The sequence below is a fragment of the Fringilla coelebs genome (genome assembly GCF_963513975.1).
Source record: "Fringilla coelebs genome assembly, chromosome: 7".
Lineage (NCBI taxonomy): Eukaryota > Metazoa > Chordata > Aves > Passeriformes > Fringillidae > Fringilla > Fringilla coelebs.
In genome coordinates this window covers 16,714,692-16,728,653 of record NC_140035.1, presented here as the reverse complement: position 1 = coordinate 16,728,653, position 13,962 = coordinate 16,714,692, and the positions used below count along the sequence as shown (strand labels likewise).

Genomic DNA, 13,962 nt, shown 5'->3' with positions numbered 1-13,962 from the left:
AGCCACATGTCACTGGAAGGAAAGTTTATTGCTGAAGTATCAGTTTAAGATTACTTCCTTAAAGATTTGTTTAGTAGCCATTTGAAGACAGGCTTAAGGTAGATGGGATTCAGCACTGACCAGCTCTGGACCCCTGAAGGCCAATCAACAACTCAATAGCAGGAAGGAGCAAGAAGTAAGGAAAGAGAACCACAAATTCAGTGAGAACAGTTCTCAAGTGTCATACACTACACCAAAAGACTTGCAAAGCATATTGCAAACACGTGAACTTAAAGCGCATTTGGGACAATGTATCTGAGTTTGGAAATTAAGAAGACCAAGAGAACCTCAATGAGACAATAACCAGAAGAGGTAATTTTGCCAAGGGGAAAGAGCAAAGTAACTGCTGCTGAAGAAGCTCAGGCAGGTCACTAAGAAGGAATCCCTTGGCAGAGATCAAACAGAAACTGTGCTCACCAAGCATCTGCCAGTGCTTTAACATCAATTACAAAACAAACCAAAAAGACTCTTAGCAGACTTTATGTGATGCATTCCTCTTGCTAAGCAGACCCCAAGCTACAAGAAAAAGCAATCTCCAAACTATGTGATAAAATTACTTTGAAAATGCCTCTTTTTCTACCAGACTATACAGATGATTCTCATGCTGGCAAGAATGACTCAGTCAGATGTTTTTACTATGTTCAACCTTTAGAACAACTGTGACACAGCAATAAGAACAAAAAGTTCTGTTGCTTAAAACACTCTAGTGCAAACAAATGGTAATAATTTTGCTTTCTAGCATTGCAAAATATATCCAAGAAATACCTTTCTCCTCTCTTCCATCTCAAAGACACCTGATTCACTCTGGATTTTCTCTCAATCTCAATTATCAACAATAGATACCCAGAATATAAGTGACCTTTCAAGGTCCTTTGAAACACATTATTTTAAGGACATAAAAATATTCTATTTGAAAAGCCTTCCCGCTGATTCAATAAACCAAAAGACTGCAAATGTAGTCAAGACATCCAGTGCAAGCAGCAGCTTGAGTAAAGAGCAATTCAGTTTTATGCCTTTTTTTCCATCTAACATATACTCATCAACTCATTTAAGAGACAATTCCATATTTAAACAAACACAGAGCAGCTTTGCAGGCCAAAGCTACCAGAGGAGTTCAGCAAGCTTCCTCTGAATGTTATGTTCTATTGTCTGCCACAATTTTCTAGCAAGCTTCAAGTTAAAGATGTAAAATTCAGAAAACAGCAGAGAGTTAACAGTAAATTTGAAAAACAGCTTTGATAAGCGTCAAGTTCAGAGAGGACTAAGAAGTGAAAGCTTGAGAGATTAGACTGCACAGATGTTAAAAAAATGAAGAGTCATGAAGCAGGCTGGCAGCTCAGAGGAACAAGAGAAATAACTGTTTAAGAAAGTGAAACTAAAAATAACTGAGGGCGGCTTGAAGATTCACTAAGAGAACGTGAATAGAATTTTAGCTATAAAAAGGGGGAAAAAAATTATGCACCAAAAGTTACAGCTTATTTGGCGAAACATCTAGAGTCTGTAGATCAGCCTAGAATATTTCACCAAATGCTTCAGTATTAAACTACTCCTGTAGTTACACTGGACACAAACACACTATATACAACCAAAAGAAGCTTTGGGTCTAGCAATTTCAACCATCCCAGAAGAAACCCTGGACACACATCCTGAAGCTCAAGACACAGAGAACTGAGTCCTCCAGAACCAAGAGTCTGGATTCTCAACTTGAAAAGAGACCACGAGGCAGATGAGGAAACAGAGAAAGGCCAGCTACCACAGCCAACCAAAGGAAAGGACTACAAAGGAAATTACAATCGAGCCCATTCCTTAAGGAAATAATTCTTCCTACAGATCTCAAACAAAGAAGTAAAGAAGTTCCTAATTATTTTTTCACCTCTATCCACAGCAATCAGCACAATGTAACAAGATTAATTTGATTTTATTTTTGAAGACTGCTGGTCATTACAGTTGATCAAGGAAAAAAGCACTTGCTGTAGAGGAGGAAGAAGCCATACAGTGTGAATAGGACAGCTGCCAGGGGGGCCTTCTTGCTGTGAGTAGTTACAGAAGTAAGAACAATCAACAAGAGGAGACACAATAAAACACACAGGTAGCTACAACTACCCACAAGTGATAAACTCCATTCAAATTACCTCTTGAAATTTACATATACTTCAGTATCTTATAATGCCCCATTCACAATGTGATCCAAGAACTGAAATATGTAATTTATGAAAGAGCAGTGGATGTGCTTGGCCCTTTAGAATAAATACTCTTCATGTTCTGAAATTCCATATTATTGGAAACTGTTTTTTTAAAAAAATGTGTTATGTGTTTCAAATGATTTTCAATACAAATTTTAAAATGCTCAGACACAAAAAGAAAGGTTTGTAAACATTCTGTAAACTTAGTGCCAACACATGTACTCATTCACAAAAAAAAAAAGGCCAGGTTGTAACAAAGACATGCATACACACATAAAATCTCTCGAGTCAAAGACTATTACTATGAACAATGTTTTTTCAATGCTGTTTTAAAATATGATAGCATAATAGAAGAAATACTCCAAAATTTATTAATTTTAAAGAAAAGATTGACAAGCCATATACTAACCTGTCCCAGCCCAGGCATACCTCCTCCCAGTCGCAGAAGTCTATCCATATTTCTAGAAAAACAGAAACAAAGGAAAAATGTTCCCAAGCTCGAAATGTTTACTAAATTGTTATCTATATAATTCACCTTCAGTCACTCAGTATGTCAAAAATATTGGTGGTAATTACAACACAACATCAGACTTCCTGTTAATTAACACCACATATTAATTCAAGAAGCTGTCTTCCATGCTAATTAACAGACTTTGCTTTATTGCTTTGGTTTTGGGTTATCCCCATTTCTGAAGACGAACACTCTTGTCAAACTTCTCAAAACTTTCCCATCAGTCAATTAATTGGGGGATTTTTGTTACTTATGATCAGTACCTACAGCCAGAAAGTTCCTAAAACTTACTAGATATACAATTGAATTTACTTTCATTTGCTCAGAAATCATCAATAAAAATCTTAAAGTAAGGATTTTAGCATCCTCATTAGTAAGTTCCGTGCTAATTAACTTACAGCTTGTCAGTTATCATCAAAACTACATGTGAAAGACACCAAGCAGATTATGGATCCCTGAATTAGCATCAAAAGCTTTTTTTTAATGAACTCATTATACTAAAAGAAATACTGTAAAGTAAACATTTAATGTGTATATAGTTAGAAGACTAGTGACAGTACAGTCATTTAATACATTCCCAGTCTTGCATGTGCCATTGCTTTAGTGCAAGATTATTCCAATCAATGAAACGTTTTCCTTAAAAAAAAAATAAAAAGCATCAGTTTTTGTATCTTGTAACTTTCAAGGGGGTGATCCCCAGGAATAAAGGCTGCTAAGCTGCCCAACCTAAAAAATTACACTGCTGTTTCTTTCTCTACAGTTTCTTCACTTTCTGTTGTTGAAAAGACATTTACAATTTCATGGTGGATACCTAGGTATAGGTTCTGCCCCAGCTTTAACAGAAGTTTACCACACTTACTTGGCTTTTTCAACTTCTTAACTCTATACAACAAACTGATCCATAAAATTTTAAAAAGGCCTACTGAATATTAATTTTTAAACATCTGTTTTCATCAAATCAAGCAATTTCCAAGGCCTACAGAAATCAGAAAATTTTACTGGCTTATATTATTTGAGAAATAGAAGATATAAAGCACAGCATCAAAAATTATGGTCTTAACTGGACAAGTTTTAATACAACACAATAAAGCCTGTTCAGGATTTGAAATCAATTGAGAACATCAAATATGATTACCAAAATACATTCACCCTCCAAGCAGATGTCACATTACACATAAGAGAATCATATACATGATTTCAGATTACACTAATAATACTTATTTAATAGCCTTCTTCTGAAATAATTATGCAAAAGAACTTCAAAAATATATTTGCTTTGTACATGAAAAAACCTTCATGCTGAAGGTGAATGTCACCACCATGTTCAGAATTTCTTCTGATATTTGCTAGACTAACAAGTTTTATTTCCAGTATAAACTTAAAACAAATAGTTTAAGTTTCTAAACACATAAAGAAGCAGCATTTTACTTCCTGCTTTAATAACTTCTTAACAATAGCCAAGATACATTGATCAGAAATACCTGCCCGTTTTGCTAAATTCACTTTCCCAGTTCAGTGAACTATCAGGTTATTAGTTTAATATGATTCACTCTCTTGATTTTGTAGAACCTGCAAATCCAACAAATGCAGCCTCAGCTAGCAGTAAGTACTTTCTTAAAGCTCCACTGGCACCATATAAATTTAAAAGGAGTTTACTGAAGGGTCAGTGGTTATGGTTCACTTCTTCACTAAGCCATTGACACCAAGCTTCTTTTTTAGAGGCAAAAGCTGCACACAGTGTATATGCTTTTCTATCCTGAACTACAATAAATTCCAAATCAAGTTGGAGGATTTCCTTGGAAAGGTCAAGTTGCTGTTTAAAGATATTATGTAAGCGTATGTTAAATGGCTTCAATAAAACAGTCACAATGTTACCACAAATTAACGCCAACTACAGTTCATGTTACCCCTCTGTGGAAGATACTCCTCCATTGAAACCCACAATGATTCATCTTCTGTGACTAAAGAGGGCTGAAGAGTAACTGAGAAGTATATTTAAGCTCCTAAAACTATTATTTTAATCCATCATGGTTGTTCATTTATTTTAAGAAACTTTTAGTCTCTAAACTGGTAACCCTAAAACTGGTAGTTCTGACAACTACAGCAACTTCCATGAACTGATGAGGTACATTGCCTATGTACATTTAAGAAATAATAAATAAATAACAAATCCTATAAAAGAAGTGAAAAGCAATAGCTTGTACTAATTAATTAATATTTCATTTACACAGTTTATTCCAGTTTCTAACCCAACAGTATAGTACATCATTTATAAAAGCCATATATTTTGCCATATCAGAGTTGGATTAGACTAAAGTGTTAAACAAACTGACTACTTATCAGCATAACTTTACAACAAAATCTCACTGTATTACAGACACCTAACGTTTCCCACAGAACAGTCATTGAACTGAGATATTCAGATTTTCAAGATAGCAGCACAAACAGAAAATCTCCAAAACACAGTTCTAGATGAACTGCAAATTATTTCATTAGCTCCATGACATGATTCTGGTTAGAGTTTTGGCAGCTAATGCTTTACTTGCCTATGTGCAACTGAATATGCTTTAGTAGGCTATAGACTATATGGACCTAAACATGTTTGTCTATTGAGATGTATAAATACCTGAAAAATTTAAGTTAATAAAATACATTCGCCAAAACAGATTTTAATTTTTATTAATACATCTAATACATCTATTATTTCAGCCATAAATTCCATTTCTCAAACAATGCTTTTGTAAACCTTAAAACAGCTTAAGAGAAATTTTAAGACATTAATGAAGCTAACTTTAGCCTTTACAAATAAAACAACTATACATTTCTAACCTGGTGCTCAGCAAGAAGTGCTCACAGAACAAATCTGGCAGCAGCTCCCACTTTTTGACTGTAAGGATCACACCAGTAGGTCTCTTTCCTGTAGAAGGAAATAGAAAGGAGAAAGGCAGAAACCTAGTAAAATTCAGAAACCGTGGCACATGTAAAAAAGATATGTGACATTGATAAGCTGAAAAAGGACAAGGCATCATTGAAGAAAAACCCAAAGAATGTTTACTGGGCTTTTTTTTTTCCTTTTACCATACAATTCCTTGAAGTGATCTCACTCAAGTATCCATAATACTGCAAGAAGCTTCCAATTTTCTCAACATTTTTTAATATTAAATTCTCAAAATATTTTAATAATTAATTTAAGCAACTTAAAGCTAATTGATCATTTTAAACTGAAACCATGGTCTTTTTTTTACTACTTTAGAAGCTCTTGCTGTAGCTAAGATGCCCTAAGCACCAAGGGTAAGAGCAGTCTGTGGGTGCAGAAAGCTTTCCTGTTTATTTCTGCAAGAGTGGTTGGTGTGATTGGAAAAGTGACAACGATCTTTAGGTTTGCCTGAATTCAGGTAGAGAAAGGCTGCTTCACATTCAATTTAGGAGGTAAAATTCATGTTATCCTCCTCCCTGAGAACACTGCCCATTAATTGCCTCCACTCAATCATTCACAGAGCAGTGTTTTGAAACAGATCTGTGAAATGATCTGTAGCTGTGATTTGATAGACTTTTTTTCAATGTCAGTGTTAACATAAGGAGCAATGAGGAAGCTGCTGCTGCTCACCAACTTGATGCTGCTTTCTCAGTACTGCCAGGACAGCCATTTGTGCAGCCCTGCAGCAAACTGAGAGGCTATCAAAAACACTGGGTTTAACCCTGTTCACTTCTCTGAGAGGCTTCATGCTGCATCCCAGAAATAGTTATCTTGGCATAACAGAAAAAGAGGTCTTGGAAAAGCTGATTGCTTGTAACACTAATACAGGCTCCAGAAGACATTTCTGTCAAATCATTCTTTAAGCTAAAGCTGCTCAGAGAATGTCTGTGGGTTTTGGGGGTTTGTTTCGGGTTTTTGTTTGGGTGGGGGGGGTTGTTTTCTTTCTTAGTAACTGAGGCAATTTAACAGAGACCCTTTTGAAGCTTATCTCAAAGTAGTACAAGAGCAAAGGAGGAAAGTTGGAAGAGACAGAGCAAGTCAGAGTTTCTCAGTGCTGACAGGCTGGGGTGGAAATCACTGACAAGTTGAATGCAAAGTTACTATCCTCCTGCCAGCTTTGCAGAAGGAAATGATGCAGGAGAGACCACAAGAGCCAGTAACACAGGCTACAACAGAACTGCAGCTATTTCTTCAACTGGGCCCGAGTTATTCAGCTTTTGCCACCTGACCACCCAGTGGTCTTGCATTCCCTTCCCCACTTACTACAAAGATATGAAAGAAACAAATCTCTGTGAGCTTGGTCTGTTCCCCAGTGAGACACAAAAGAAGCTGAGAATCTTACCTCTGCTACAAAGCACAAAAAGCTGGGCTGATTAGCAACTTCTCTGTTGGTTTTTACCCTGTATTCTCACACACACACATATACTTACATTATATATACTTAGAAATAAAAGCCAGAAAAGTAAACAAACAGTTCACAGTAAATCTCACCTCTTTTCCTTCCAAAGTTGGCAAAACGTATTTTGATTGTTTTCTTCTGTCTGCAAGGAAGAGTTAACAGTCTCTGTTTAAAGCATAACTTTAAGGAAGTAAATGTATCAAATAGTTCTGTATCATAAAAAATGCAGAAGGACAATTATCATAATAAACTTGCATTTTGGCGCATTGCAGGATTTGGATGACATGAACTCATCACTGAAATCAATATGATCACTAATGGCTTAAAAAGAGAATTAAATAGCTTCTCTGTGTATGTATGTCCATGATTGGAAACATCATAAAATAAGCTTGGTCACTGGATGTTATTTAAAAATCCAAACTTCCATTACTGCGATTTTTATTTAATTGTCCTTACCTCAAAAGGGAAAAATAGTTAATATTAATAATGCAGTGAGAGTATACACAGAGCATCTCAACACTGATCTGAAAACAGAAATCTTAAAACCCACGTCTAAGATTTGCTCCTAAAACTACTCTTAGGTAACTGCAATAATTGGAAAGAATTGCCCATTTTGGAGAGCTCTGGTTCACCACTCAGTTGTTCACTGGTATTTTCTAGTCACTTAAATTCTGACTTTTAATAATGAAAACATTTTTTCTTAGGTAGCATAAGGATGAAGTTATATAAAAGGATCATGTACAAATGTGTATGCACAAATAGGTATAAACCAATAGCTACTGTGTTTATACTTGGCATGTTGCAACATGTATTTTGAAATCAACTTGAAATAGTCTTAAATTACTCTATCTCCTTGCATGAGACACATGAGTTTCACACTACAGTGCACTATTTTTATCTAGCATTAACACTCCGCAATGTGATCCCTCAATGAAAGAGGGTTCTCCTGGTTTGGCAACTTTTGAGTTAGTAGAGAAATAAATATCAAAATCAGCTTTGACATACATAGAAAACAATGGCTACTAAACTGCCCTATTAGTGGAGGGAGTATCAGGCAACACACAGGTGACAGCAATTTACTTTGCAATTTGTACACTGAGAGACTTGATGCAAATCATTTCATCTTCAGTAACTCAGTTTCTCCACCTGAGACTACATAACAAGCTTTGTACAAGCACTTCCACATCTCCTGTTGAGGAGTTACACGCAGCAGATCATCAACAATTTTATTAACAGTGCTCAGAAGTGGCTCAAGGTTTTTGGTGCAACTGCAACCATTTCAGCTTCACTAGGGATGACAAACAGCTAGACAGGTAAATCAACTGAGAAAGTGCACATTGCAGAAAAATACTACTTCACCAAAAAAAAACCCCAAAAAAACCCTCACTGCAGTTAAAGTCATCAAAGCTGAACAGAGACTTCACATGTGAAAAGGTGGGGGAGGCCTCATCTATCTTCCTATACATTTTGTACAAAAAGAAGAAAAAAATACACATGTTACCATCAATTCTAAGTAATCTGTTCATTAAAGCTAGAGTTTAATCATGTCATGCATGAATGCAGTCTCAGTAGTGCAAGTCCAGAGTTACATGACTCTCGCTTTGCTTCCATAACACGCTCAGTTCTGTACCCTGTTTCTAGATCACATAGACCTGAATCTCAATAGACCCAAGCTAGACTAGGTAGTTTGCAGGTCAGCTTCCTAGACTCTGCTTTCTGACTTCCAGAAGTACAGCAAACCTAATTCTACTACATATATTGCTGAGCTGGAGTTACTTCAGTAACACAGATACAAACAGACTGCTTTAAAGCTACTGAAGTACATTCACATAAAACTTACAGACAACCAAAGATTCACTAACACCACTGCACCACCACAGAAACCGACAGAATTAATTTTAATTTTATGTAGTACACGAAGTAATGGCCTTCTCTGAAATCTGCAGAAAGGCAAGCAGACACACAACTATTGTGGAACTATGCAGTAGTCCAGCAAGTAATCATCATACCAGCTCTCTATTATTCAAAATGTCCTTAACACCTGCCCTTTCCCATCATTCTAGATGTTACAAGGTACTTAGAGGTACCATTAGTTTATACTCCATAATTTTTGTCAGGAGTGAATCACTTCCAAGAAAGTTGACAAACTAATTTATATACTGGTATTATTTACAAATTAATTTATACACTGGTATGATTAAATACTATTTTAAAATTATTCTTTAACTTATAATGTTCTAAATTATAGTTTTCAAATGAATATCACTGAAATGGCACGTCACAACAGATAATGGATCACAACATTTCCCATTAAACTACAGGCTAAACCCTGCCATTCAAGTCACACTAAGTGATTCAGAAGCAATTCATATGCTAGCCAATTTCTGAATTTCTTCACAAATAGATATTTTTCATTGTCTCAATATGGTCACAAACAGTGAATGCTGCTCCACAGAATCTTCTTCCAAGTTTACTCCCCACCGGAGGCATACAGGATACCTCTGACTCCCAGGGCTGACAGCTTTTAGATGAACACAAATCTGTGAGACTTTTCAGCTTGCCTAGTACCATTTCAGTTCTATATAGCTTTGAGATACATTTGCATAAAACCTATTTTTATTGCATAAAACTCTCAATCCCTGTTGGCTTTCTGTTTTTCCACAGCATACCGAAAACAGCTGCAACTTTAAGACATGACGCCAGCACACTGTTTACAAGTATCCAACTATATGACACAAATTTGTTACAGAAACATTACTTAAGTCAGCTGCATACTAGAAATAGCGGTGATAATTTTTGATTATCGCTTCTTCTCTACTTAATTCTGCTTCCTTCCCCTTCAGGTATCCCAGCCAGCGCTTTGCCTCCACTTCCCCCCGCGCCCCTCTAACTTCAGCGGCACTGCCGGGGATCGGGGCAGTGCTGCACTCGGGGAGCAGCAGCGCTGCCGTCCGTGAGGCGCCTCTGACAGGGCACAGGGCACCGCTGCTGCCCGCAGCACGAACGCGCGCCGGCCGCTGCCCAACACGAGCGGCCGCAGCGGGCCGGGCGGAGGCGGCCGGGCCCTGGGGCCCGTGCGGCGCCGAGGCCCGTCCGGCTCCAGCGGCCGGGCCCCCGCCCTGCGCCGCTCCCCGGCCCCTCTCGCCGCCTTTCCCAGCCCGTTCGCAGCTGTCCCCGCTGCCCCGAAGCGCTCGGACTTCCCAGCGGAAAGGCCAGGGGCCCAGCGCGCTCCCCGTCCGGGCCGGTGCCGCCCGCCGGACCCGCTCCGCCCCGCCCCGTCCCGTCCCGTCCCGCTCCCGTCCGCGGCCCTGCCCGGCGCTCGGGCCGACTCCCCGGGCCGCGTTCCCGCCGCCGCCGCGCAGAGGCCGCCGCGGGGCCCCTCAGCGCCCTGGCGCGGAGAAGGCCGGGCCCTCACCTGGGCCGGAGCCGGTCGGGCCGCGGTGAATCAGCCGGATCTCATTCAAACCGAGCCCTTCCCGGTTCACAGGGCACCCGGCGGCGGCTTCCGGCCCCGCGGCCGGCGGGGAGGAGCTTCTGAGAGGGGAGAGCGCCGGGGAGGCGCGGCCTGCGGGTGGAACGGGCCGGAGTGGAACGCAGTGAGCTGCTCTGCTGTAAAGTGCTGTGGGTTAACTTTGTCCCTTTGCAGCCGGATGTCACCAGTGCTGAAACAATGACACGATAAGATGGCAGAACCAACAACCGAGTCAGCAAATCAATAAAAGAATGAATACTGTAATAGGAACAGTATCACATGCACTCCTTTCAAAAACAGTGTTACAGAAAATACGAGGTTTTAGAGAAGAGAAATATGAGTGACCATGTGTGTAAAACCAGCACAAGCAGAAATGGAAAAGCATGGGAATTGTGGCCAAACAATAGGGACGTAATCACATTAAAGCATGCATGCTGATGAATGGTGCAAACTTTTCTGGTGCAGAGAAGGAGATTGGAATTTCTATTACCCGTATGTTAACCCTGGATCAAAAACTCTGTTGTAAATTAAAAGAGAAAACCCAAAGCCAAAGGAGTACATTACCAGACAGCATGTGAGCACGTTAGAGATCTCAGTACCCCTTGTGAACGTATTATGGCTAACACAATAAAAATTCTTAGAAGTTGATTTATACGTAGTTACTGGAATACTGCAAGTATTTTAGAAAGTATTGGGACAGCTTAAGAACCTACACAAGCAATTCATTAGGACTCTATACAGAATTTCTGCCATGAATGACCAAGAAGAACGTCACGGTTTACTTGAAAGCTTCTTTAAAGACCAAGAAGGTAATATTAGAAGATGATCAGCATTTTCTGCTCACAGACCAGCTACATGAAGCAGGTTGTAAATTACATGGGAATAACCTCAGACAGCTATAGTCACCACTTCCACAACACTGCAGCAGACACAGAAATCTTAGTTTTTTATACCACGAAGTACAAAATTAATCCCAAGAAAGAGAAAGGGAATTACCATTATATGGTATTCTGCTTTTTAAGAGGGGCAATGTTTTTGAAAAGCAAAATAATTTTCTCTTTTATTTTGTTTTTGGGCTAGGCTGAGGGAGTCTCAAGAGCCAAAATTTCCAAAAGATTCTTAAAAAGCTAAAGATTTAAAATGTGGTTTAAATTGTGGGTCAGTAATTTCTTTCTCACGTTACTAATGCAAAACCTATTAGTGTAATTTATTGGTGCACTCACAGCCAAATGACTCCAGAAACAAGGAGTAAAACCTATGTGTGTCTGTCTATATGTGTATGTTTATCTGGGTGTGCTTGTTTCAAACTGGAGAAATCTTGCATCCTGCTTCAAACAGGCTGTTACAGTCCTTCCTCTTTCACCCTGGCAAAGCTTAGCTCCTATAGTCTTGAGACTGTATTTTGAGACTTGTGCAGGTCTTAATGTTCTCAGAAGTCATTACAATAACTATGTGGTCAAAGATTTTTCTTTTGGATTAAATTAATGAGGCAAAGTATTAATTCACTGGATTGAAATGCATTATATATTTTGCTGGCTTTTGCCGTGATTTTGAGAGCAATCCATTTATTCCTCCATGTTCACTGGAATTCTGACGCCTTAAGGAGCAATACCCATTATATTTGGGTTCTCATTCTGCAGTCATGTGTCTTTAAAGTACCCTGCATTTCTGAAAAAAGAAAGAAACACAAATATTTATTTGTGAAAAGTGAGCATTTCTCATGGTTAATGTGTATAATAAGGAAAAACAACATTGCTAAATCTTTGTAATATGCCTATACCCACTGACTTAAATGAGCAATGGCATTTCAAACCATTTGAAGATTTGGCCCTTCTTTGAAATACAAAGTGAAACAGACTTTCATTGTTATTCCTAATTACATTTCAAGTCATAGTATTGACTTTTTAAATATATACATTTATTGAAATTTTATAAATAAATATAGTTACAGAAAAAGAAAAAATGAAAAAATAGGAGAAATATTTACACTAAAAAGTATAGTGAATTAATTGGATATATAAAGGCAGTATCATGGTTGGAACTTATGACAGATGGTATTTTATATTTTTATATAAAAATGATATATTCTTAATTGTATATGTCAAAGAAAAGAGACCATATGTTGTTAAACACTTCCAAATTGTCGTTTAATCTGAAGGGCACTCTCTTGCATGCTACCGAATCCCTCATTGTTTTGGTCTAACCAGTGCTAATCTATAGAAGATTTTATTTATTGATTTGCAGTAATGCAGTGCAAGAAAATGTTCAAGGTTTGTTCCCTTTTTTATTACTTGGATGGCTCTCATAAGTGGTAAAAACTAGCTTTGATTGGACTCTTACATTTTTCCTGGTTTCCCCATGCTAATCTATCCTTGTTTGTAGTGAAGTGATCAACAGGGATCTGACTTGCTAAGAGATCACATAATTTTTTTCATATCTACTGGTATATAATTTTCCCTTCAAATCTCTCTGTGATTAGATTAAAGCAGCAATATTTCTGAGGCTCTGTAATTAAATAATTCAATTTTACATGCCTAAGTGGCAAAATTTAAGAATGGCGTAATGGTGTGTAGAATGTGAAGAATGCACCAAGATATTAGACACAATTTTCTGGCAAATCATTTATGTAGAGAGTGCTGTTTGTGCTAGGACATAAGGAATTCTCCAAGACCGAGTTATAATATTAAAAAAACCAAAATCATCTATACCAAAAACCGCAAACAAACCCAACAGAAGATACAGTTTCAGAAAGCCTGGTGTTAGAATACCTGATGCGCTGTGGGTTGAACAAAACTTGTGGATATTTTTGTTTTCTATGTTTAAACATGTAGAACAGAGCATGGGAAAGGACTATACTTCAAGGAGTACAAGAGCTGACATCATGTTTGTGAGAGGGTAATAGAGCCAGAATCACACTATTTTATTGATTGATTTAGAATTATGTTTGGTAGTTATACAATGAAAAAGTAATGAAGGAATAATAGTGTTTTAAACTGCAGCCTTTCACCCTGGGAATGGACTGGAAGTCTGTCTTGGCAAACCTGTAAATGGGGAAATGGTTTCTTCTGTTATCCTTGGCAAGCACTCACTCTGTTAGAAGTGCTGATGGTGACCTCTGTGACATCCCCAACAGCTTGTACAATGCTTGATCAACTCCTTGCTGCATGCAGAGTAATAGCAAGTCTTGTCACAAACAATGAATACAATTTTACAGGATCAGTTAAAGATAGTATATGAGTGAGATTACTTTTTTTAGACTCCTCAACAATTCTACAATCAGCTGCAGAAGGCTGTTAGAGCCTTGAAAGAGGCTTCATTAATCATGAAACATATGATTATTGAAAACCTGCAAACAAAACTATTTGCATCTCTTTCAGAGCA

The 13,962-nt window shown here is 38.1% G+C and overlaps 1 protein-coding gene across 2 annotated transcripts in view; it reads right to left on the bottom strand.

The window, feature by feature from the left end:
* The window catches only part of PSMD14 (proteasome 26S subunit, non-ATPase 14), a 46,585-nt gene extending 35,968 nt beyond the window's left edge, over positions 1-10,617 (bottom strand). The window contains exons 1-4 of one of the 2 annotated variants that reach the window (XM_084209103.1): positions 10,525-10,617; positions 7,202-7,251; positions 5,563-5,650; positions 2,632-2,683 (exon numbers count right to left, since the gene is read on the bottom strand). In XM_084209103.1, coding sequence (XP_084065229.1) covers positions 2,632-2,679 — 48 coding nt within the window. In that variant the 5' untranslated portion in view covers positions 2,680-2,683; positions 5,563-5,650; positions 7,202-7,251; positions 10,525-10,617. Of the gene's footprint in view, positions 1-2,631; positions 2,684-5,562; positions 5,651-7,201; positions 7,252-9,884; positions 10,263-10,524 lie in introns of those variants that run through there. The other variant, XM_084209104.1, reaches the window with a different exon arrangement.
* Positions 10,618-13,962: the final 3,345 nt, after the last annotated feature.